Source organism: Nicotiana sylvestris, chromosome 8, assembly GCF_000393655.2.
Source record: "Nicotiana sylvestris chromosome 8, ASM39365v2, whole genome shotgun sequence".
Taxonomy (NCBI): Eukaryota; Viridiplantae; Streptophyta; class Magnoliopsida; order Solanales; family Solanaceae; genus Nicotiana; species Nicotiana sylvestris.
Window position 1 is genome coordinate 57,393,923 of NC_091064.1, and position 24,301 is coordinate 57,418,223.

The window sequence follows — 24,301 nt, forward strand, 5'->3', positions numbered from 1 at the left end:
CAACACTCTCTCATTTTCAATTTCTCTGCTTACTGTCGACTTACGATGCCCGTGGGTTTTCACTAATAAGATCTCTCATTTTATTTTTCTCATCTTGATTGTATCGGATCCAAACGGCTGCGTTCTCCGATTTTGAAAACCTTTCGCCGATTGATCGGAAGGACTTGAACAAGGTTTGGGTAAGAACAATTCGGATGAAATTACAACTTTGGAACCATTCAGGCGGGATCATCGCCGAACCATTATAACTTCTGCCCCAGTTTTACTTTTGGGGAATTTGGATTTTTATTTTGGTGTGACTGAAGTCGAATGTAGTTCAGGGAAACATTTTGTTTTGTTGTTTTCTTTTGTTTGTTTTTGTTTTGTTTTCTCTTTTTTTTGTTACAAGTGTCTTTGAGTTCCAAAGAGGGTAATGAAAGAAAGGTAATCGGCTCAAAGAGCTAGCAAAATATTGGAGTGTTTGGGGTAGCAAGAATAAAAGCCTTCATCATCCCAATCGGATAATGCTATTGCTGCAGAAGGATTAAACATAATACCTTTTGACTGCATCTACATTCACAGCTGTTTCAGGGTCATTCCCTTCAATGTCTCCCAGATACAATGCCTTTTTGGCAATAATTTTCTGATAATGTATGGACCTTTCTAGTTGGGAGCAAATTTTTCCTTTTGCTTCCTGATGATGGGGAAGAATACGCCTTAAAACGAGTTGCCCCACTTCAAAGTTTCTAGGCCGCACTTTTTTGTTGTAGGCACGGGCCATTCTTTGTTGATACAACTGCCCGTGGCAGACTACGACCATCCGCTTTTCATTGATCAGGGTTAACTGTTCCAAACGGGTTTTGACCCACTTAGTGTTTTCAATTTCAGCTTTAACAATGATCCATAGAGGAGGGATTTCAACTTCCACAGGTATTACGACTTCAGTACCATAAACCAAGAGGTACGGGGTTGCTCCGATCGATGTGCGCACCATGGTGCGATACCCCAATAATGCAAAAGGTAACTTTTCATGCCACTGCCTAGAACTTTGAATCATCTTTCTCAAAATCTTTTTGATGTTCTTGTTTGTTGCTTCGACAGCACCATTGGCTTTGGGATGATAAGGTAGAGTCCGATGCGCTATCTTGAATTGTTCACATATCTCCCTCATCAAATGACTATTCAAATTTGCAGCATTATCCGTAATGATAGTTGTAGGAATACTAAAACGGCAAATGAGGTTGGAATGCACGAAGTCTACTACAGCTTTCTTGGTGATAGATTTGAGGGTAATTGCTTCAACCCACTTTGTGAATTAGTCGATAGCGACCAATATGAATCTATGCACATTTGAAGCTTTCAGCTCAATTGGCCCAATGACGCCCATGCCCCAGGCAACAAATGGCCAAGGTGCTGACATGGGATGTAGTTCTGTAGGCAGCGCATGAATCAAATCACCGTGCACCTGACATTGATGACATTTTCGGACGAAACTAAAGTAGTCTTTTTCTATAGTCATCCAGTAATAACCCGCTCGAAGGATTTTCTTTTCCAAAACATACCGCACACTCTTGCGTGCACTTCATACATTATTTTTTCGGCCTCTTCGGCATCAATACATCTTAACAAGTTGAGATCCGAAGTTCTTTTGTACAAGACATCACCACTCATGAAGAAACCACTCGCGTGCCATCTAATGGTTCTCTTTTGGTCTCCACTGGCTTGCTTGGGGTAATATTTAGTTTTCAGAAATCTTTTGATATTGTGATACCATGGCTGAATATTTGGTTCTGCCTCAATCGTATTACAGTAACCGTGCCTTTCCCGGATTTGGATTTCCAATGGATCAATATGGGCATTGCCTGGGTATGGCAGCATCGAGGCCAAAGTAGCAAGTGCATCGGCCAGTTCATTATGACAACGAAGGATGTACCTGAACTCTATTGACTTGAACAACTTGCTAAAATCTTCCACATATTGCTTGTAGGGAATAAGTTTGACATCTCGAGTCTCCCATTCTCCTTGGGCTTGTCGTATAATCAGATCCAAATCTCCCATGATTAACAATTCTTTGACATCTTGGTCAATTGCCATGTTCATACCCATAATGCAGGCTTCATACTCGGCAGTGTTGTTTGTGCAGAAAACTCGAAACCGGGTGGTGGCTAGATAATGCTGACCAATAGGTGAGATCAAGATTGCCCCGAGTCCAATACCTTTTGCGTTTACCGCTCCATCAAAGAACATTTTCCAAGCTTTAGTATCTTCGGATATTGCCTCAACTAAATTTACCTCTTCATCCGGGAAGTAGGTGCTCAAAGGTTGGTATTCATCATCAACCGGGTTTTCTGCCAGGTGATCTGCTAACGCTTGGGCTTTCATTGTCGTGCGAGTAACGTAGACTATGTCAAATTCAGTGAGTAGGATCTGCCACTTTGCTAACCTTCCCGTGGGCATTGGTTTTTGGAATATGTACTTTAAAGGGTCCAACCTGGTGATGAGATAAGTGGTATAGGCCAACAAGTGATGCCTCAGCTTTTGAGATACCCAGGTCAGAGTGCAACAGGTCCTTTCCAACAGAGTATATTTAGCCTCATAGCTTGTGAACTTTTTACTCAAATAGTAGATCGCCTGCTCTTTCCTCCCGGTCACGTCATGTTATCCGAGGACGCAACCAAAGGAGTCTTCCAAGACTGTTAAATATAGGAACAAAGGTCTTCCCGGTTTAGGTGGGACCAAAACTGGCGGGTTCGACAGATATTCTTTGATTTTGTCAAAAGCTTCTTGGCACTCATATGTCCATTTGATTGCTGCATCTTTCTTTAATAGCTTGAAAATGGGTTCATATGTAGACGTCAACTGAGCAATGAATCGGCTGATGTAGTTCAATCTTCCCAACAAGCTCATAACATCTTTCTTGGTTCTTGGAGGAGGCAAATCTCGAATGGACTTTATCTTTGTTGGGTCCATCTCGATGCCCCTTCGACTGACTATGAATCCCAAAAGTTTGTTAGATGGAACCCCAAATGCACATTTGGCTGGGTTTAGCTTCAGATCATATTTACGCAGCCGCTCAAAGAATTTTCTCAAATCACGAACATGGTCATCCTGGGTCCTGGACTTGATGATCACGTCATCCACATACACCTTTATCTCTTGGTGCATCATGTCATGAAAAATGGCAGTCATGGCTCTCATGTAAGTTGCCCCGACATTCTTCAGACCAAAAGGCATGCCTCTATAACAGTATGTGCCCCAGGGTGTGGTAAAAGCTGTCTTTTCTGCATCTTCTTCATCCATCAACACCTGGTGATATCCTGTGTAACAATCCACGAAGGACTATATCCCATGTTTGGCGCAGTTATCAACAAGGATGTGGATGTTCGGCAAAGAGAAATTATCCTTAGGACTTGCTTTGTTCATATCTCTGTAATCCACACACACTCGGGTTTTCCCTTATTTCTTTGGCACTAGAACTACATTGGCTAACCATGTGGTGTATCGAACCACTCGGATCACCCCCACTTTCAACTATTTTATGACCTCTTCTTTAATTTTGTCACTGATATCGGTTTTAAACTTTCTTTGCTTTTGCTGGACAGGGGGACAATCAGGGTAAGTTGGCAACTTATGAACCACCAAATCAACACTTAGTCTTGGCATGTCATCATATGACCAAGCAAACACATCTTTGAACTCAAACAAAAGTTGGATCAATGTGTCCCGAGTTTCTTCATCTGTGTGAATGTTTATCGTGGTTTCCCTGATTTCTTCAGAACTACCCAAATTAACTGGCTCAGTATCATTTAAGTTCGACTTAGGTCTATTCTCAAATTGTTCCAATTCTTGATTTATTTTCCTAAAAGCCTCTTCTTCATCATATTCCGGTTCTTGGTTCATTATTTCACAGTTAGACAACGTGTTTGAATCTGGGCATGAAGTCTGCAAGCAAGTCATGTTATTTAAAGCAGCATTATTAGAACTGAAAGAATAAATAAAAGAGAAAAATAACAAAAATCAGAAAGAATAAAGAAAGATGAACGATGAAATATTGATTTCATTTCTTTGAATTTGAAGATGACAGGGTTTACATTGGGAATTAAAGACAGGAAAATAAAGAAAACATCCGAGTTACACCCTGAAATAACTCATGATATAGAAAAAGTGGTAGGACTAGACTACCAGGATTCCCTCCTGATTGGGAATGGAGTAGCCTTCCAATTTTGTAGTTTGGCACTGGGTCCCATATATAGCCCCTCAGCGGTGCTTGAGCCTTCCCCTGGTTGGACCATATGGGTTTCATACAGCATCTGCCTCATAGCCCCACAAAATTCTTCAATTTCCTCGGTCGTAAAGGCCTCATCTTCCTCTTCCTCATTGTACTTAGGCTTGACAAATGTCCTATAAATATGCAGAATCGGCTGAGGCAAAACCCAACCATTATTATTTCTTTCATCCACCCATTTTCCATCAGCTGATGTGGGTTGGAAACCTACCCCAAAGAACTTCTCACTAGCAGCCAGAATGATAGGTTTGACAATTCCTTGCAATAATTTCCCGAGCCCCTTCCCAGGTTTGTAACCACGTCTGATCATTTCTTTGGCCACCATAATTGATGCATTTGAAAGAAAGGGTTGAGGGCAAGGGTCTCCTTTTTTACATTGGTCCATGATCATAATCTCAAAAGCCTGATAGACTGTATGTTCACTTCCTTCTCTAGCTTCAAGACAAGGGACTGACGGGTCCCGATAAATCGATTGCTCATCTTCCCCGTGAACTACAATCTTCGAATATTCATGTTCGAATTTCACCATCTGGTGGAGAGTAGAAGGTACAACCCCTACTGCATGAATCCACGGCCTTCCCAAGAGGAAATTATAGGAAGTATCTATGTCCAAGACCAAAAAGGTCACCTCGAAGTCCACCGGGCCAATAGTCAGAATCAAATCAATCTCGCCTATTGTATCTCTCTTTATGCCATCAAAAGCACGCACACAGACGTTGTTAGGTCTGATTCTCTCAGTACCAATTTCTATGCGTTGCAGAGTTGAGAGAGGGAAAATATCTACCCTAGAACCACCATCTAGCATGACCCTTTTCACATAATACCCTTCGCATTTAACTGTCAGGTGAAGGGCTTTGTTGTGTGCAGCCCCTTCCAGGGGCAAATCGTTCTTGCTGAAAGAGATTTGATTGACTGCAAAAAACCTTTCTGCCATCCTCTCCAACTATTCTACAGTGGTTTCAATGGGTACGTTTGCTTCATTAAGAGTTTTGATCAACACTTCTTGATATTCAGTTGAATTCATTAGCAAAGACAACAAGGAGACTTGGGCAGGAGACTTTCGGAGCTAGTCGATTATCTCGTAGTCTGCCATTTTCATTTTCTGGAAGAACGCTTCTGCTTCTTCAGCACTCACTGGCTTCTTAGGTGGGAAACGCTTCTTTGTGGCATTATTCACTTCCTCTAGATTGAGGTACTTCTCAGTCGGGTTATTTTCCACAACTTCTCCCGAGATCTCTTTACCTTTGTACGTTACTACCACTTTATTGTAGTTCTATGGAACGACAGTGGGATTTTTCATGGGCCTTTGCGGTGCGCGGCTAATAACCACGGGCTCATTTAGCCTTGGTGGAGTTATCGGCCCCCGTACCACGTAGGTCCCTTTGGGCATATACATTTTAGCTCCCTTGTTTAGCTCAAACCTTCTAAGAGGACTCAATGACATCTGTTCTTTCTTATGGCCTCGAGGAACATAGAGAACGCCATCTTTGGAGGGCGCTGCCCTAGTTTCAGCTTCCGCTTTCTTTTCTGTATTCTGGGGGGGGTAGGTTTGCTCTTTTTCTCCCCCTTGTCTTGTCTCGCGGCAGCTTTTGACTTCTTTTCCCCATCGTCTATGGCAATGATGGCTTTTAGAGCTGGATCAAATTCTCTATCTTCACAGATCATTCCAATAACCGGCCCGTTCTTGTGAGCCGGTAATGGATTATTGGTTACATTAGGAACGTCTTCGTCCTTTAGCACTATTCTCTTTTGTTCTATAAGATTTTCCACAGCCCTCTTCAGGGTCCAATAGTCATCTGTATCATGCCCTTCTGCCCCTGAATTGTAGGCACATCGAGTACTAGCTCTGTAAAAGGGCGATGCTGGGTTCTGCCTGGTTTGGGATACAGGCTGCAACAAACCCATCTGAACAAGTTTGGGGAAAGGGCTGGAATAAGGCTCACCAATGGGTGTGAAGTTTGGTATCTTGGGTGGTTCCCGGGCACGGAAGTTGTTCTATAGAGGTCAGGGATTATAGTGAGCTTGGTGAGGAGGTTGATTTCTGGAAAATGGAGCTCGGTTTTGATTAAATTGTTGTTGTGGCCTAACGTAGGGTTGGGCATTCATCACTGCGTATGGCTGAGGAACCATAGCATAAGCCACATCTTGGTGGGGATAGTAATGTTATGAGGTTCTTTCAAAGAAAAGAGGTCTGGGTGGACAAGGTTTTCTTGCACTTGAAGTTGCCATTGCTGCTTCTTCCTTTTTCTTCCGATTTGCTACTCCTCCAGACCCGCCTTGGGTTGCTTGGGAGGTAGACCTTATAGCAGACTGACTCAAGATTTGCCCTGTTTTCAACCCATTTTCAACCATTTCATCGATTTTGATGGTTTCGACAAATGGCTTACCCATTGCAGACATCATGTTTTGATAATAATCAGCCTCTTGGGCTTGAGGGAAGACACTGACCATCTCTGTTTCATCCATTAGAGGTTTGACTCTGGCCGCTTGCTCGCGCCATTTGACAACATACTCTCGGAAGCTCTCCGAGGACTTTTTCTTTAGATTTGACAATGAATTCCTGTTAGGGGCGATGTCGATGTTATATTGAAAATGCCTGACAAGGTCCCGAGCTAGGTCATCCCAGATAGACCAACGAGATATATCCTGATCCATATACCATTCAGAAGCAATGCCGACCAAACTCTCTCCAAAGTAAGCCATGAGTAGCTCTTCTTTTCCGCCCGCTCCCCGCAGTTGGTTTCAGTACCTTTTGAGGTGGGCTATGGGATCCCCATGTCCGTCATATTTTTCAAACTTCGGGGTTTTGAAACCCAAGGGTAAATGTACGTGTGGGAACATGCACATGTCAGCGTAAGACATGCTCATTTTCCCACTCAGACCCTGTATATTTTTGAGACTTTGCTCCATGCTTCTCATCTTTCTGGTAATCTCCTCTTGTTCAGGGGTTTTTGCGATTTTCTCCTGCCCTGTGGTAAACTCGTACCGAGGAGGCTGAGGGTAAGCATTGGTAGTAAACTAGGTTGGTTCCATTGGGAAAGATGGTGCTTGAAATGTGAAGGAAGATGGATCGAAGCTAGGCCTGGGTAAAGCAGGTTGTGCCGTGGCTGAACAAGGTGGCGCGGTGAATATATTTGAAGCTGCACCTGAAGTTAACACCTGGGGGCGGGCCTCATAAGGTGTTCCAGCAAAGTGGGTTGAAATGGTAGGATATCCCAGTTGGGTATTTGGATAACTTATGGGGATGTTGGAGGTCCCACTTGCCCTGGGAAACAGCTCAGGCAATCCGGGTATTGCACTTGGTGGTTCTTTTCCATTTGCCCAGGCGTCCCACATTTCCATCATATAGAGACGCAGAATCCTATTTTCCGCAGCAGTTGCTGACTCAGAAGTTGGAATGGCCGAGATTGGACTATCCTCCGGAATAGGAACTGTTGGCAGAGGAATTTTTGAAGACATTTCAACACTTCTTTTTGACCTCGTGAAGTATGGATGTGAAGCCAGACTACCAAAAAACCAACTAACTTACTATAGAACCTGAACTTAACAATAGACAACAAACCGGTCAGTTTGGAGTAGTTAATCACATAGGTAATTGTACGTTGGGGGTGTGATGCACCTATACAGTTAAATGTGTTTCTACATGTTTCGCCACAGTTGCATGTTTCATCCCGGCTTTGCTTACTTTTTCCCCAATTTTCTTTTTTCCACTTTGGTTTTTTGTGCTTCTATTCCCATTTTCTGCTCTTTTCTTCCCTTTCTTTCCTTACTTTTTTTTCGTTTTTCTTTTGTTTTTTCTTTGGGTTCTTTCTTTTCAACATCCCTCTCTTATTTGAGTTATTTACAAAATTATGACCGGATCCGATGAGGATTGCCTATGTATCACGACGCCGCGTGAATCAGATCATTACGTAGTTCAAGAATAATAAATGCAAAAAATAAAGAAACAATTTTTTTGGAATTTTTAATTTTCATTAATAAAACTCCTAATCTTTTCTATTACAAAAGACTTCAAACTACTCATTTCTTGGAATTTTAAAACTACAAACAGACTCAAAGTACACTTTAAACTAAAAACTGATATACAGACTCGATAAATGAAAAATCATGAGTACATAAGTGCTTCGACTCTTGGGGCCCGCGGGACATCATTCGGTCTTGCCACGGGCCTACATGCGAGATCCCCTTGAAGCCACTCCAAATCACTCATTATTTGGCGGACAAATGTCATTACTGCAGCGAAAAAAGTGGTTTGAGTCATGTCCTCGCATGCGTGGCATTTCATGACGATGTAGTCGGCAATAGCTCTAACCCTCTCTTGGACAATACCCTTTTCCTGAAGCAAGCATCTGATTTGCTGATTCCGGGCTTCTAGCACCTGAGTGTCATGATGGCTTTGATTCTGCAACTATTGCATATCTTCCTCCATCTGAGCCATCAAAGCATAACAATGTTCCCTATCATCTTTAAAGTTCCTAGCCTATTTGGCCGCCTCATTTTCAAGGGTAGTTAGCTTTTTCTTCAGATTGGTGGTTGTCCCCTCATATTTTCTTTTCATTTGTCGCACAAACTCTACCCGCCCTTCTGCATTCTTTGCCAATTGTGCTCGGACTTTTGCTAGACTGACCTCAGATTTTTCTAGGTCATCTTGACACTTGAGTACTTTCTTTCTCAGACTACTTATTAGCCTTTCATCTGCTCGGCTTCTTTCCGGGTTTCTAGCAGCTATTCTCATTTTCTGGATCTGAGCTTTTAGAGCTTCGTTTTCCTGAGTTAGCTTCTTCTTTTCCCCTTCATCTGCGGCAGCTTGGATACTATTGCCAAATTTAAGGTCCCTGATTTGTCCCTCTAATTTATTTATTTTGGCCCTATAGCTTTCTTCTTTTGCCAACCAGTCCTACTGCTCCCGCGAGTTGTTAGTGAATTGTTGGACATGGGGTCTCTTAGCAGGTCTCTCGGGATCTCGGGGGATCTGAAACCTTTTACCGAACCAAATCATATAATTGGGGTCTACCTCACCTTTAGCTAGATCCCACACCATAGTCTTAGGTTCGAGAAATCTGCACTCATTCCAAACTTGGCAAACTCTTCCTTCTGGAAATACAGCCTTTGGGCCCAATTCGACGACATGTCCACTCAAACCTTTGTCATGGGGAACGGTTTGAAGCCTGCCCAGTTGGCGCAAAATCTTATGAAAAACATAGGGCTGAATGCTCCGGATACACATCAGGAGGAGATAACACACTTTGGTTGAGATGTATACAACTTCGGTGGCAGGGAGCCATCCGAACGTCCACTCAATTTTATCAGAAGTTAAAGAACTTAAGTGTGCAAACAAAATCTCGGTACCCTCTTGAAATTCAACACCCACCACTCGGCTTTCAAATTCTTCAATGCAATCCAAACTGGTCATGTCGTAGTTCATATACCCGACACGGTGGCAGAGATGTTCATGTATCCACAATTGTAGTAGTAGGTTACAGCCTTGGAAGAATTTTCCCCCTTACTCGAGAGATGGTCAAAGCTCGGTAAATCTCAGACAAGATCAAAAGAACTAGGGTGTCGTTAGCTTTCTTGATTGCGACATCAACCATTCCCATGAGGCCCAATTCTATGTTGTTGTCTTTTCGCGGACAGATTATAACACCTAAGAATGCTACTATAAAAACCAACCCCCGCCTTGCCTCCCATTTATCTTTATTTCTGGCATGGGTTAGACCAGTGTTCGGTGCTTCAAAACCTTGGGGATTGCCATAGCATTGGTACAAGAACTGGAAAGTGCGAAACCCTTCAGATAAATTCCCATCCTGAATATCCCGTCTAATACTCAACATATCCAGAAACTTGTGAGGAGATACTGGTCTTGGTGACACTAGGTACCGACTTCTAAGGTTTCCGTTAAGGCCGGCGTAACCCACAATTTCCTCTAGTGTGGGTGTGAGTTCAAAATCAGAAAAGCGGAACACATTGCGAGTCGGATCCCAAAAAGGTATCAAGGCTTCAATCACGTCCAATGTTGGCTTGATGTTTAAAAGTCCGACAAGACCACCCAAACCTTTTACCAAAGTTCCTCGGCTGATTTTTCCCAAGTCGTTCCACCACATGTGGAGCTGTAAGGGGATCTCCTTAAGAGCTGCGAAGGGTTTATTTTCATCTGTGCTCATCCTGCATATTTATTAGGGTGATTTAATTAAAAAAAAGATTATGACTCATTTTGACTCAAGAAAAAGTTATCACTTTTTTTTTTTCAAAATTTTCATAAAAAATTCGGCTTTGCAAATACGGCCTTTCAGCACTTCGGGGAAGAAGATTTTAAGGCTGTGTTTGCTAACCGGCCAAAAACCTTGAAAAAGCGACCAAAGGTGGCTGTTCTTGCAAAAACGGCCTTCCGACACTCTTTTGGGGACATTCGGCTATTTTAAACAAGAATGGCATCACCTTACTTATTTACAATAAAAAACTTTTTGTTCTTTTTGGGCTAATTTTGCAAAAAGGAAAGTTGGACCCCATGGGGGTTGTCTACGTATCCCACATCCGGTGAGAATCAAACTGGCGTAGTTCGGGCAGATTTGACAAAAATAAAAACAAAACCAACTATTTTTTAAAAAAACAAGATTTTCTTTTTCTTTTCCCTTTTTTTCAAAATTTCGGCAGAGTTTCGGTATATTTTTGGACATTGGTTTTTCAAAAACAAGCAATTATCTCTCTTAGCCCTCACATTGATTTTCTTTTTCCCAACTTTTCTATTATTATTCATAAGCCGGTCAACATGTAAATCCGAAGCAAATAAATGCACAAGTAGCAAGTAGGATGGATCAGAATGGTCTTTTCATTTCGGGTACACCTGTCCTAGACAGACCCAACCCCTGTGTTGAGTATCCAAAGTCAAATGCATGTGATGCAAACAAACGTTCCTACTAGGGATCCGGCATGAGTTTTTGTTATACTAGGTTTAAAACCTGGGTGTATTATTTTAGACCTAGCTTACCCGAGCGGACAGCTCGAGCTGGGGGGGGCAGCGTACCGGGAATACGGAAGCTTCACCGGCTTTGCAACTTGTCCGAACCTCGTTCTAAAATTGGATAAGACTCTAAATAGAAGAGAAGTCACACGAAGTGCACACTTCCCAGATAATTTAGAAGACTCAGGGAGAAGAAGGGTTTTGTAACAGTTTATATATACAATACAAGCAATATCAAAGCGGCAATTAGCACATTAGGCCCAACATGTAAAAATCAGATAAAACAAGCCAACTACAACAGTTATTCCAAGCTCCAATTCATAAACCCTGAACCAAAGTTCTGGGTTCCTAACCCCAGCAGAGTCGCCAGAGCTGTCACACCTCTTTTTTTACACACCCGAGGGTATATAAGGGAGTTTTTCCAATTAAAGTGATATTATTCGAAATGGGATTAATTTATTCAATTCATCAGAGTCGCCACTTGGAATAGTTTATTTGGGTGTCTCAAGTCACCGGTTTATTTTAAATCCCAAATCGAGGAAAATTCTACTTTCCCTTTGAAGTCTGCGAACCAGAAATTCTAAGTAAGGAATTCTGTTAACCTGGGAGAAGGTGTTAGGCATTCCCAGGTTCCGTGGTTCTAGCACGGTCGCTTAAACTATTACAATTGGCCTATTATCTGATTTTAATACATGTTCTAGCCTATAGTATTATCACGACCCCAACCCCGGTCATGATGGCGCCCAACACACTGCTAGGCAAGCCCGACCATTCAACAACATTATCCCAAATTCTTATTCAGATTATAGATAAATATCACAGAGAATTTACTAAGTCATCACTTTCAAGTGTATAATTAATAATAAAATCTGCGGAAATTCAACTAAAATACCACACCATAGCCCAATAGAATCCGGTGTCACGAATATGAGCCTCTAATATAGAATATCCACCTATTACAAGTCTGTCTAGGAAAAATACGGAATAAAAGATAGAGATGGAGGGGGGAGATCAAGGCTGCGAACGCCATGCAGCTACCTCAATACTCCCGGATACTGCTGCTCAGTTAAACAAACCCTCACTCAGCCTGTGGTGTACCTGGATCTGCACGCAAGGTGCAGGGAGTAATGTGAGTACTCCGACCCAGTGAGTAATAAACATAAATAAAGGCTAAGAGTAAGAAATCATGGAAAAATACAAAGTAAAGTATAACTGGTAGTTCAGAACAATAAATAGTAAAGCAACAAGTCAATTAAATTAGAGTACCAAATACTGAGACAAGTATAACAGATAAAAACAAATGCATGAGTGCAATGCAATGCATATGATGGTACACTCTATGCATGAGTGCGATGCAATGCATATGATGATACTCTCTAGTACCCACTGCGGCGTGCAGCCTGAGCCATCCATTTTATTTATCGTCGAAGACGCTCACTGGGGGTGTGTACAAACTCCGGAGGGGCTCCTACAGCCCAAGCGCAATATCAAGCCATCTCGTGGCATCAAATCTAGGCCCTCGGCCTCATATCAATATCAGTATAATCACCCAAGCTCTCGGCCTCAATATTAATGTATTCAACCAGGCCCTCGGCCTCAATATCAGTGTAATCAACAGGCTCTCGGCCTCAATATCAATATAATACTGCTGCGGTGCGCAGCCCGATCCATGCTCAGTCCAAAAGTCATCATAAGCCCCTTGGGCATTTGTAAAATAGTAGTTCTCAGCCCGAAATATCATTTAGAAATTTCATTTAAGTTTTCAAATCTTAGAAAGATGGTTGAGTTTGCAAAACAGTATTTAAAACCTTGGACTGAGATCAAATGATATGTATGCATGCGAAAACAGTGATGTCAATCCCTGAAGGATTCAAATAATTGGCAAGAAGCCCAAATGTAACAATTAAATCCAAGTAAGGATGATTCTCAATTTAGTTCAAGTAGAAAACACGGTAAAAACATCTCTCGGAACGGACCAAGTCACAATCCCTAATGGTGCTCTACCCCACGCCCGTTATCCGACGTGCAAGTCACCTCAATATAGCGTGACGATGTGAAATTCCGGGGTTTCAAACCCTCAGGACATCATTTACATCAATTACTCACCTCGAACCGGCTAATCCTCTAGCTCGTGATGCCTTTGTCTCTCAAATTGACCTCCGAATGCCTCGAATCTAGCCACAATAATTCGATTCAGTTAATAAAAATTATAGGAATTAATTCCATATGGAATTCTACATTTTTCATCAAAAATTCGAAATTACACTCAAAATTTGCCCGTGGGGCCAACATCTCGGAACCTGGCAAAAGTTACAAAATATGAAATCCCATCCATCCACGAGTCCAACCATACAAATTTTACCAAAATCCGACAAAAATTTGGCCTCCAAATCTAGAATTTTTGTTTTTGAAAGGTTTACAATTTTCTCCAATTTCTTCCATTTGATTCACTAATTCATGATGAAAATAACCATGGAATCATTAAATATAATCACTTTTAGATATAGAACACTTACCCCAATCCATATGGTTAAAATCACTTCGAAAATCGCTTCAATCCGAGTTCCATAGCTCAAAAAATGAGAAAACTCTCGGACTCCCGAATTATACACTGTCCAGGAATTTTCGGGGGTACTGTTCATACGTTTTTACTGTTCACGGGGTACTGTTCATGGGGTACTGTTTCTGCAATTTTCTGCAATTTTTCCTAAGTTCGAAATCACCCCAAGACACCTCCGAAACACTCCCGAGCCCTCGGGGCTCCTAACCTAACATATACACTAACTCAACAACATCCTACGAACTTAACTGTGCGATCAAATCGCCAAAATAATGTCATATACCATGAATTAAGCTTTAAAATCCAAGAATTCTTTCAAATTTCATAAAACATCAAATTTTCCATTTTGAGTCCAAAACACGTCAAACGACGTCCATTTTCAACCAAACTTTACAGAAAGTGCTTAAACCATATATAAGACATGTACCGAGCACCGGAACTAAAATACGGGCCCGATATCATCACTTTCTAATCATATTTCATTTTCATTTTCCTTAATTATTTTCGGAAAATAATTTTACTCAAAAATTCATTTCTTGGGACTGGGACCTCAGAATTCGATGATTCTTATTCCTATGAGTCACAAATAATGATACGAACATAGCCCTTCAGTCAAAATTTAATTCAGAGCTCATTTGCTCAGTTCAATACCCATTTCACTCGTTAAACAATTAACTCATGTTTCGTATCAAAAACCCAATCGCGACTTGATGAAATTAGACCAAACTTTCCAGATCAGTCCTATAATTCATTATCAAAATTCCAGAAGTCTTGAAATCAAATTTCGATCTCTAGAACTAAAAATGGACCTTTGGATCATTACATGCTTATGCTCAAAACAACAAAATCTTCCAAAAACTCTTCCAAAACTTATCCGAGCCTCATGGGACCCCGACCAAAAATGCCAATATAATTCATCACATTATTCAAACTTCTTCCAATCATCAAAATACCTCAAACAACATCAAATTACCCAAAACTCATCGAATTCAAGCCTAAGTTTCCAAAAACTTCCGAAATACTCTTTCGATCAAAAACCCGACCAAACGATGTCCAAATAACCTGAAATTTCGCACACACATCACAAATGACATAATGAAGCTATATCAACTCTCGGAATTCCATTATGACTAATATCAAAATCTCGCCTATCAATCGGAATTCGCCGAAATACTAACTTCGCCAATTCAAGCCTAATTCTACACCGGACCTCCAAAACCAATTCCAATCACACTCCTAAGTCATAAATCACCTAACGGAGCTAATCAAATCATAAAAATTCCAATCCGAGATCAAATACACATAAGTCAAATTTTGGTCAAACATTTCAAATTTCAAGCTTCAACTGAGAACTATTCTTCCAAATTCATTCTGATTAACCTGAAACCCAACACCAATGATTTACATAAGTTATAATACACCACACGGGGCAAGTAATGCCCAAGAACTAGCGAGCGAAGTGCAAAAGCTCAAAACGACCGATCGGGTCGTTACATCCTCCCCCACTTAAACACACGTTCGTCCTCGAACGTACTCAGAGTTGTTCTAAAAGCCAACCAATAGTTGAATAACTTTACCATGCATATACCCGGGGTGATCCTATATCACCCTATCTCATATAGGTCCGATAACACAATGTAACTGAACTTTCACAATCCAACCTAGCACATAAACCTTAGAACCACATTTTCACTTCTGAAATCATCTATAAGATTAGAATCTCACATCTATACTTTGAATAAGTCCGAACAAGCTGTATTCACCCATACCTGCATCGTCAGGTGCAATTATATGACATACCACATAACTCAAACATATGTAGAGATAAATTCCATTCATAGCAGTTGTACGCAACAACCGAATACAGGTAGAAAGCCTTTTATCAACTAAAGTCTCATTCCAGCACTTTCATATACTGCTAATGACAATGAAACACGCAATAGGCCATAACCATTTCCCAGATCAACCATTCATGAAGCCATTTTTTTTTGGCAAATACCAAAGCAAATTTCTAAGCCGAACCTCGATATTATCCTTCCAACATGCTAAAATTGAATCCGTTGTATTCATTGATGATCCGAACGATCTCATCTAATTCAACACAATTACTCTTCCCGCTCGACTTCCATTGTGAAACTCCGATAGAACCGCACCATAGGTACCTATAACCAACAGATCGTAATGTCTCATAACACTGAAAGGTAACGCATAGATCCCCATAATTGCTAATAGCTCAAAACAACCGAAGCAACACATTCTTCGCCAACAGCAACTCGAAGTCAACAAAACCATCTCGATGTCAGACACATACCCCATATTGGTCTACCAAGGGACCATACATCAACTCCAGTTACACACAACCGATAAATAATCCTTCGAAGGTCCACAATGACTGAATCATAGAACATACTAATATCTGACTAACTTACCCACATTTTGCCATCCACAATCACAATCTGACCTGTATATGAGAACTCCTAGTCTCCAAGTCCATAAAACACGTGAATTACCATATCTGATCCCAATTCCGCCACTCTCATATATAACTCACCTCTAGTACCCAATCACTTCACGAGAGATACAAAAACATTCTTCTGTGCCACCAAGCAAACTCGAATATCAACGGTCAATCTAGCCAGAAAGTGCCGCAATACTACCGAAGTGCCATCCACTTTATCATGTTACCCTTTTTCTGAACATATACTATCGTCAAATCACTTCTAATTAGAAATATCATTCCCTTAACCATCTGAGGCTACCCGCTGCCTAAGAGTTTTATGAACTTCCTTTCAGAACTGAATTGTAAATCTACACACGCAAATCTCGATCCTCCACTACATACTGCACATACCATACCATCCTGGTATAACACGAGAACTTCATCTGCTTTCCGAGCCACACGAATCTACGTACTCAACTAATCAAGAACTTTTCATTGGTCCCATCTAGAAGAAAAGTCACTACACATCCCATGCTCTGCATGCCCATAGAAAATATACATCTCCAAACCGTGGTAAAAACATCAAGAACTCTCCGAATTCCCTTTGCACAAATCAGACCTGCCAGGACTGAATCCTTCTAACTCGGCCAAGCTAAGCAAGCCATCAAAACCCAAGAGCATTGCTGCAAAATACTTGTAAGAGCTCATTACCTCGAACACGCACAAGGAGTTAATCATATCCTTACCATACTGATTTGGTCTACTATCAAGCTATTCCATCTATCTAATTTCCTTCTGATTCATTTTCAACTTGATATTCCCTCTTGCTTTAGCACCACAATTCCGCAGTCCAGGCTCACTACACGAGACCCAAGCACAAGACCACACTGTCTAAGACCCATAAGCCGCTGAATACTCTCTCAAATATTCCCAGAAACACCACATTCCAGAATACTTTAGTCTGAAGAACTTCCTGCGAATCTAAATCAGTTACCTTTACTTTCCTGATACTGATACATAGAATCCCATAATTAACATAAAAATACTACAAGTCTTGACCTCTTCCAATGAAAATACAGTCTCTAACCACATACAAAACCTTAAGATACCCGATTGTTCCCTGTAGAATCTTGAACACATTAGAACCATTCTTGAAAGTCATTCACTCTTATTCAAACTGCAACTTACCTGACCTAACGAACAGAACCACCTGTGCCTCATTAGCACTCCGATACCGCAAAATGTGACCTCATTCTAATATAACCAAGCAACTTCTTACTATATGCACCGAGCATTCGTTACCAACCACAACTCAAGTCATTCCCCGATTCTCGTACACCCATAAAGCATAACATAGACTTTATTGAAATTTCCTTTACTCGAGCCACAACTGATTTACAAATACGCCTCAAACTGGAACCATTAGAGCACATAATCGTGCAATCAACTATTCAATAGCGGACTCCCCCACTTGGCTCGAAGCCATAGATCAACACACGCTCAATAACTCATAACGATTATACTCTATTGATGCCATGATACCATAATGAGATTAAACTCAAATCTTTTATAAGCTTGTGAAAACACAGATCATCTAGAATTTTAACTCTTCTGCAAATGTCGCATTCCACTCTCGCAACAGTTACACCCACTCACTAAGCAACCCAATTTAAGTTGCAACACATATCTTTCACTCGCAAATCTAACAGACACATAAGGATCGTACAACCTCAGAACACTTCGCAGGAGATAACCCACCTTCTTCGCCTTAAACTAACATTTATGTATACCTTCCACCGTCAGAACCATTACGCAGTCACTTAGTCTTCCTGAGTCTGAACTCATACAACAACATGAAATTTACTTCACTTTAGGACACATGAAAAGACTCTTTGCACAACCATAACTTGGGGCTATACCTCAAATCAAGATGGATACATCTTGCAGTACTAACATACTCATCACATAGTTATCCAGCCATCACTCCCACTAATAGGGACACTACTGAACATATAAGTTCAAAAATACTTGCTCACACAATCAGCACCTCGGTGCTCAAGCTATAGGCAAAGATCCAACCTCAAGTCCTTCAGACTGGCCCACCATAAACTCACAGAGATTACACCTCGCCCCTCGATCGGGGAATCACAAACCATCAAGGCATATTTGATACTGAGCGCTCATGCGCGCATACGAACGCGTGGAAGGAATTTCAAAAGTTTCTTTTCAAGATGAATCAAGGACGCACGATAAGAATTCAAGAATGTAAAGTTTTCCTAAAGGTTCTGCAGCCTCTCGAGGATAAATACAGACGTCTCCGTACCGATCCGCGAGACTCTACTAAACCGGCTCATGACTCGTGAGACCAATTAACCTAGGCTCTGATACCAACTTATCATGACCCAATTTCGGTCATGATGGCGCCCAACACACTGCTAGGCAAGCTCGACCATTCAACAACATTATCCCAAATTCTTATTCAGATTATAGATAAATATCACAGAGAATTTACTAAGTCATCACTTTCAAGTGTATAATTAATAATAAAATCTGCGGAAATTCAACTAAAATACCACACCATAGCCCAATAGAATCCGGTGTCACGAATATGAGCCTCTAATATAGAATATCCACCTATTACAAGTCTGTCTAGGAAAAATACGGAATAAAAGATAGAGATGGAGGGGAGATATCAAGGCTTTGAACGCCATGCAGCTACCTCAATACTCCCGAATACTGCTGCTCAGTTAAACAAACCCTCTCTCAGCCTGTGGTGTACCTGGGTCTGCACGCAAGGTGTAGGGAGTAATGTGAGTACTCCGACCCAGTGAGTAATAAACATAAATAAAGGCTGAGAATAAGAAATCATGGAAAAATACAAAGTAAACTATAACTGGCAGTTTAGAACAACAAATAGTGAAGCAACAAGTCAATTAAATCAGAGTACCAAATACTGAGACAGGTATAACAGATAAAAACAAATGCATAAGTGCAATGCAATGCATATGATGGTACACTCCATGCATGAGTGCAATGCAATGCATATGATGGTACTCTCTAGTACCCACTGCGGCGTGCAGCCCCAGCCATCCATTTTATTTATCGTCGACGGTGCTCACTGGGGGTATGTACAGACTCCGGAGGGGCTCCTATAGCCCAAGCGCAATATCAAGCCATCTCGTGGCATCAAATCTAGTCCCTCGGCCTCATATCAATATTAGTATAATCACCCAGGATCTCGGCCTCAATATCAATGTAATCAACCAGGCCCTCGGCCTCAATATCAATGTAATCAACCAGGCTCTCGGCCTCAATATCAATATAACACTGCTGCGGCGCGCAACCCGATCCATGCTCAGTCCAGAAATCATCATAAGCCCCTTGGGCATTTGTAAAATAGTAGTTCTCAGCCCGAAATATCATTTAGAAATTTCATTTAAGTTTTCAAATCTTAGAAAGATGGTTGAGTTTGCAAAACAGTATTTAAAACCTTGGATTGAGATCAAATGATATGCATGTATGCGAAAACAGTGATGTCAATCCCTGAAGGATTCAAATAATTGGCAAGAAGCCCAAATGTAACAATTAAATCCAAGTAAGGATGATTCTCAATTTAGTTCAAGTAGAAAACACGGTAAAAATTTCTCTCGGGACGGACCAAGTCACAATCCCCAATGGTGCTCTACCCCACACCCGTTATCCGACGTGCAAGTCACCTCAATATAGTGTGACGATGTGAAATTCCGGGGTTTCAAACCCTCAGGACATCATTTACATCAATTACTCACCTCGAACCGGCTAATCCTCTAGCTCGTGATGCCTTTGTCTCTCAAATCGACCTCCGAATGCCTCAAATCTAGCTACAATAATTCGATTCAGTTAATAAAAATTATAGGAATTAATTCCATATGGAATTCTACATTTTTCATCAAAAATCCAAAATTACACTCAAAATTTGCCCGTGGGGCCCACATCTCGGAACCCGGCAAAAGTTACAAAATATGAAATCCCATCCAACCACGAGTCCAACCATACAAATTTTACCAAAATCCGACAAAAATTCGGCCTCCAAATCTAGAATTTTCGTTTTTGAAAGGTTTACAATTTTCTCCAATTTCTTCCATTTGATTCACTAATTCATGATGAAAATAACCATGTAATCATTAAATATAATCACTTTTAGATATAGAACACTTACCCCAATCCATATGGTAAAAATCACTTCGAAAATCGCTTCAATCCGAGCTCCATAACTCAAAAAATGAGAAAACTCTCGGACTCCTGAATTATACACTGTCTAGGAATTTTCGGGGGTACTGTTCATACGTTTTTACTGTTCACGGGGTACTGTTTCTGCAATTTTCTGTAATTTTTTCTAAGTCCGAAATCACTCCAAGACACCTCCGAAACACTCCCGAGCCCTCGGGGCTCCTAACCTAACATATACACTAACTCAACAACATCCTACGAACTTAACCGTGTGATCAAATCGCTAAAAATAACGTCATATACCATGAATTAAGCTTTAAAATCCAAGAATTCTTTCAAATTTCATAAAACATCAATTTTCCATTTTGAGTCCGAAACACGTCAAACGACGTCCCTTTTCAACCAAACTTTACAGAAAGTGCTTAAACCATATATAAGACCTGTACCGGGCACCGGAACTAAAATATGGGCCCGATATCATCACTTTCTAATACACTAACTCAACAACATCCTACGAACTTAACCGTGTGATCAAATAGCTAAAAATAACGTCATATACCAAGAATTAAGCTTTAAAATCCAAGAATTCTTTCAAATTTCATAAAACATCAATTTTCCATTTTGAGTCTGAAACACGTCAAACGACGTCCCTTTTCAACCAAACTTTACAGAAAGTGCTTAAACCATATATAAGACCTGTACCGGGCACCGGAACTAAAATATGGGCCCGATATCATCACTTTCTAATCATATTTCATTTTCATTTTCCTTAATTATTTTCGAAAAACAATTTTACTCAAAAATTCATTTCTCGGGTCTGGGACCTAGGAATTCGATGATTCTTGTTCCTATGAGTCACAAATAATGATACGAACGTATCCCTTCAGTCGAAACTCAATTCGGAGCTCATTTGCTCAGTTCAATACCCATTTTACTCGTTAAACAATTAACTCATGTTTCGTGTCAAAAACCCAATCGCGACTAGATGAAATTAGACCAAACTCTCCAGATCAGTCCTATAATTCATTATCAAAATTCCAGAAGTCTTGAAATCAAATTTTGATCTCTAGAACTAAAATGAACCTTTGGATCATTACATGCTTATGCTCAAAACGGCAAAATCTTCCAAAAACTCTTCCAAAACTTATCCGAGCCTCATGGGACCCCGACCAAAAATGCCAACATAATTCATCACATTATTCAAACCTCTTCCAATCATCAAAACACCTCAAACAATATCAAATTACCCAAAACTCATCGAATTCAAGCCTAAGTTTCCAAAAACTTCCGAAATACTCTTTCGATCAAAAACCCGACCAAACGATGTCCAAATAACCTGAAATTTCGCACACACATCAAAAATGACATAATGAAGCTATAGCAACTCTCAGAATTTCATTCTGACTATTATATCAAAATCTCGCCTATCAACCGGAATTCGCCGAAATACTAACTTCGCCAATTCAAGCCTAATTCTACACCGGACCTCCAAAATCAATTCCGATCACACTCCTAAGTCATAAATCACCTAACGGAGATAATCAAATCATAAAAATTCCAATCCGAGATCAAATACACATAAGTCAAATTTTGGTCAAACATTTCAAATTTCAAGCTTCAACTGAGAACTGTTCTTCCAAATTCATTCTGATTAACCTGAAACCCAACACCAATGATTTACATAAGTCATAATACATCACACGGGGCAAGTAATGCCCAAGAACTGGCGAGCAAAGTGCAAAAGCTCAAAATGATCGGTCGGGTCGTTACAGGTATAATTTGACTTATTAACCGCTTTTAATTATTTTTAGGAAGATTCAACGTTTTTTAAAATACACCTTGAATAACGCCACATGAAATTCACCCGCGGTTCACGACACATTTTATTTAACATCGTTGAGATTTGGATTTGGGTCAGATGAATTGCACACCCGAGTTTAAGGAAGTTATTTTAAATTACCCGTCTAAAGCAACTACGCACTTTCAAATTTGCGAGGGCCATGGAAAATTCAACAAATGGCACGCCTCAATTTCTAAGGATTAAAATTAATAAAATGAAGGCCATGCATTTTGAGATTTTTATTTGGTACGGCGCATCTCAATTTGTTCTAACCCAAAGGATTTCTGAAATTAGTTATTTTGGGGGGGGGGGCATAGCTATTGGTGTTATTCAATATGGCACGCTCGTAACTAATTAAAGGATTTGGTTAATTGATTAAAGGCATAAGGAATTTTTTTTTACAACGAAAGTCTGTACTAATACTTGGCGGATTCATAGTGGTAAGGACTAACCCAATTACTTGAAACTAACTTGGGCCAGCAATGGCCATCAACAGAAAGAACTTGTTCGAAATAAAATAAAAAACGCACATATAGCAAAGCATGTCATTCCCCTAGTTCAAGTGCTTTCAAGGCTTGGGCCCAAATTGAGCCAAAATTTAATAAATGGAGGAACACCCAGACATATGGACTCGAGATCGAATCCCGGCGGAGCCAAACCAATTTGGGCTCCAGAAACTCTGGACCCTAAACAAAATTTCCTTGGATCCAAACTTAAAAAGATTTGCATTCATTAATGTAAGCAAGAAACAACATGAACTAATTGAAATACAAAATGCGAAAAATTCAAAACACCCTTTATTTGAACCCTTAAAAACTTTTGAAAAGACCATTTGAAACCTACTGACTAAACACAATGCCAGATAAATATAACACGAACAATAAGCTCTAAAGCCTATAAGACCAAATCACATGCCTAAGAAAAATTATTTTTTCTGAATTCAATACATGCAGCGTTATTCCAGCATCTTTAATCAATCCAAATTTCCATACCAAATTACAAACAACCATGATGAGCTTTAAGCCTTAAATCAAAATTTCAATACAAGTAATGAACAAAAAAAACTTGGCATGTCAACTATTTTAAAGTTCAAAAATCAGAAATTTCCATAGGATTACGCAGAGGATCAGCTATACACACCTTACACTACATAGAAAACTTATAGGATTATCACAGAATTAAAATAATACAACCCATTAATGAGACGAAGTAAAAGAGGAACAAAAGTCCAATAAAACGAATCTTCCATTATATGTCCATGTTCAATTGCACATTCACACCTCACAGATTAACCAAAGTGCAGGTTGATACCTAGAAACGAAAAAGGAAACCAAAAGAGGTGAAGAATTAGCAATTAGCAGCAACAGAAATCAGCTTAAAAACCAATAATGAAACAGTATCCTAGCAGCAGCTCAAACTTGACTTTAAAAAACTCAAAACACAAACCATTTTTACCCAAATGTTGGGTCTTTGAAACTTTCAGAAATTCTAGCTAACCAATGAAGATCAGAAAACCAGAAACCAGCAGAATTTGAGCAATTTTCAATAGAAGAGATGTAGGGATTTCAATGTTCTTCTAGAGTTTTCTCAAGGCTCAGCCGTTTCAGTTTTTTCAGAATTTTTAATCTCTAAAATCTACCTTGTGAGTGAAGAAAGAGTGCCTTTATAGGCAAGCCTTAGGGCAGCATAAAATGCATTCAGTTTTGCACTTAAATCCTTTTAGTATATTTCTTTTTTCTCTCATGTCCTTAGTTTAAAAAATAGATTTTCAAATTAGTCCCAATCCCCACCTTCTAGGCAGCTTCCTATTCAGTTTTTAAAGATTCCTCTGTCTAGAATTCCTAGACTACCCCTTAAACCCCTGAAAATCACTTCAGTGAACCCAAATGGGTCAAATTGACCCAATAACTTAAACTAAATTGAATGGGCTACATTTTGAAAATGGGTCAGAATTGAACCCAGGGCCCAACAAAATCAGGCATCAAATTATTTGAGGAAAAAGCAAAAACAGAAGCAATTCGGATAAT

At 40.3% G+C, this 24,301-nt stretch overlaps 2 protein-coding genes across 2 annotated transcripts; both read right to left on the reverse strand.

Annotated features, from left to right (window-relative positions):
* Window positions 1–523: 523 nt before the first annotated feature.
* LOC138875070 (uncharacterized) lies at window positions 524–2,436 on the reverse strand. Its single transcript, XM_070153882.1, has 2 exons — window positions 1,913–2,436; window positions 524–1,202 (listed from the first exon to the last, which is right to left on the reverse strand). Exons 1-2 carry the CDS (start codon window positions 2,434–2,436, stop codon window positions 524–526), a joined length of 1,203 nt encoding a protein of 400 aa, XP_070009983.1.
* A 201-nt stretch (window positions 2,437–2,637) lies between these two features.
* LOC138875071 (uncharacterized) lies at window positions 2,638–5,198 on the reverse strand. Its single transcript, XM_070153883.1, has 4 exons — window positions 4,285–5,198; window positions 3,888–3,961; window positions 3,523–3,770; window positions 2,638–3,285 (listed from the first exon to the last, which is right to left on the reverse strand). The coding sequence occupies exons 1-4, from the start codon at window positions 5,196–5,198 to the stop codon at window positions 2,638–2,640; spliced, it is 1,884 nt and encodes a 627-aa protein (XP_070009984.1).
* Window positions 5,199–24,301: the final 19,103 nt, after the last annotated feature.

Excerpts from the sequence above, each read along its gene's own strand:
- LOC138875070 (XM_070153882.1), bottom strand. The coding sequence starts at position 2,436 with ATGCCCACGGGAAGGTTAGCAAAGTGGCAGATCCTACTCACTGAATTT. Across the intron at positions 1,203-1,912 it reads TTCAAGTCAATAGAGTTCAG|TATTCCTACAACTATCATTA; the intron begins GTACATCCTTCG and ends TTGCCGTTTTAG.
- LOC138875071 (XM_070153883.1), bottom strand. The coding sequence starts at position 5,198 with ATGGCAGAAAGGTTTTTTGCAGTCAATCAAATCTCTTTCAGCAAGAAC. Across the intron at positions 3,771-3,887 it reads TTCAAACACGTTGTCTAACT|TTAATTTGGGTAGTTCTGAA; the intron begins GTGAAATAATGA and ends ATACTGAGCCAG. Across the intron at positions 3,286-3,522 it reads GTGACAAAATTAAAGAAGAG|GTGTTGATGGATGAAGAAGA; the intron begins GTCATAAAATAG and ends GGATATCACCAG.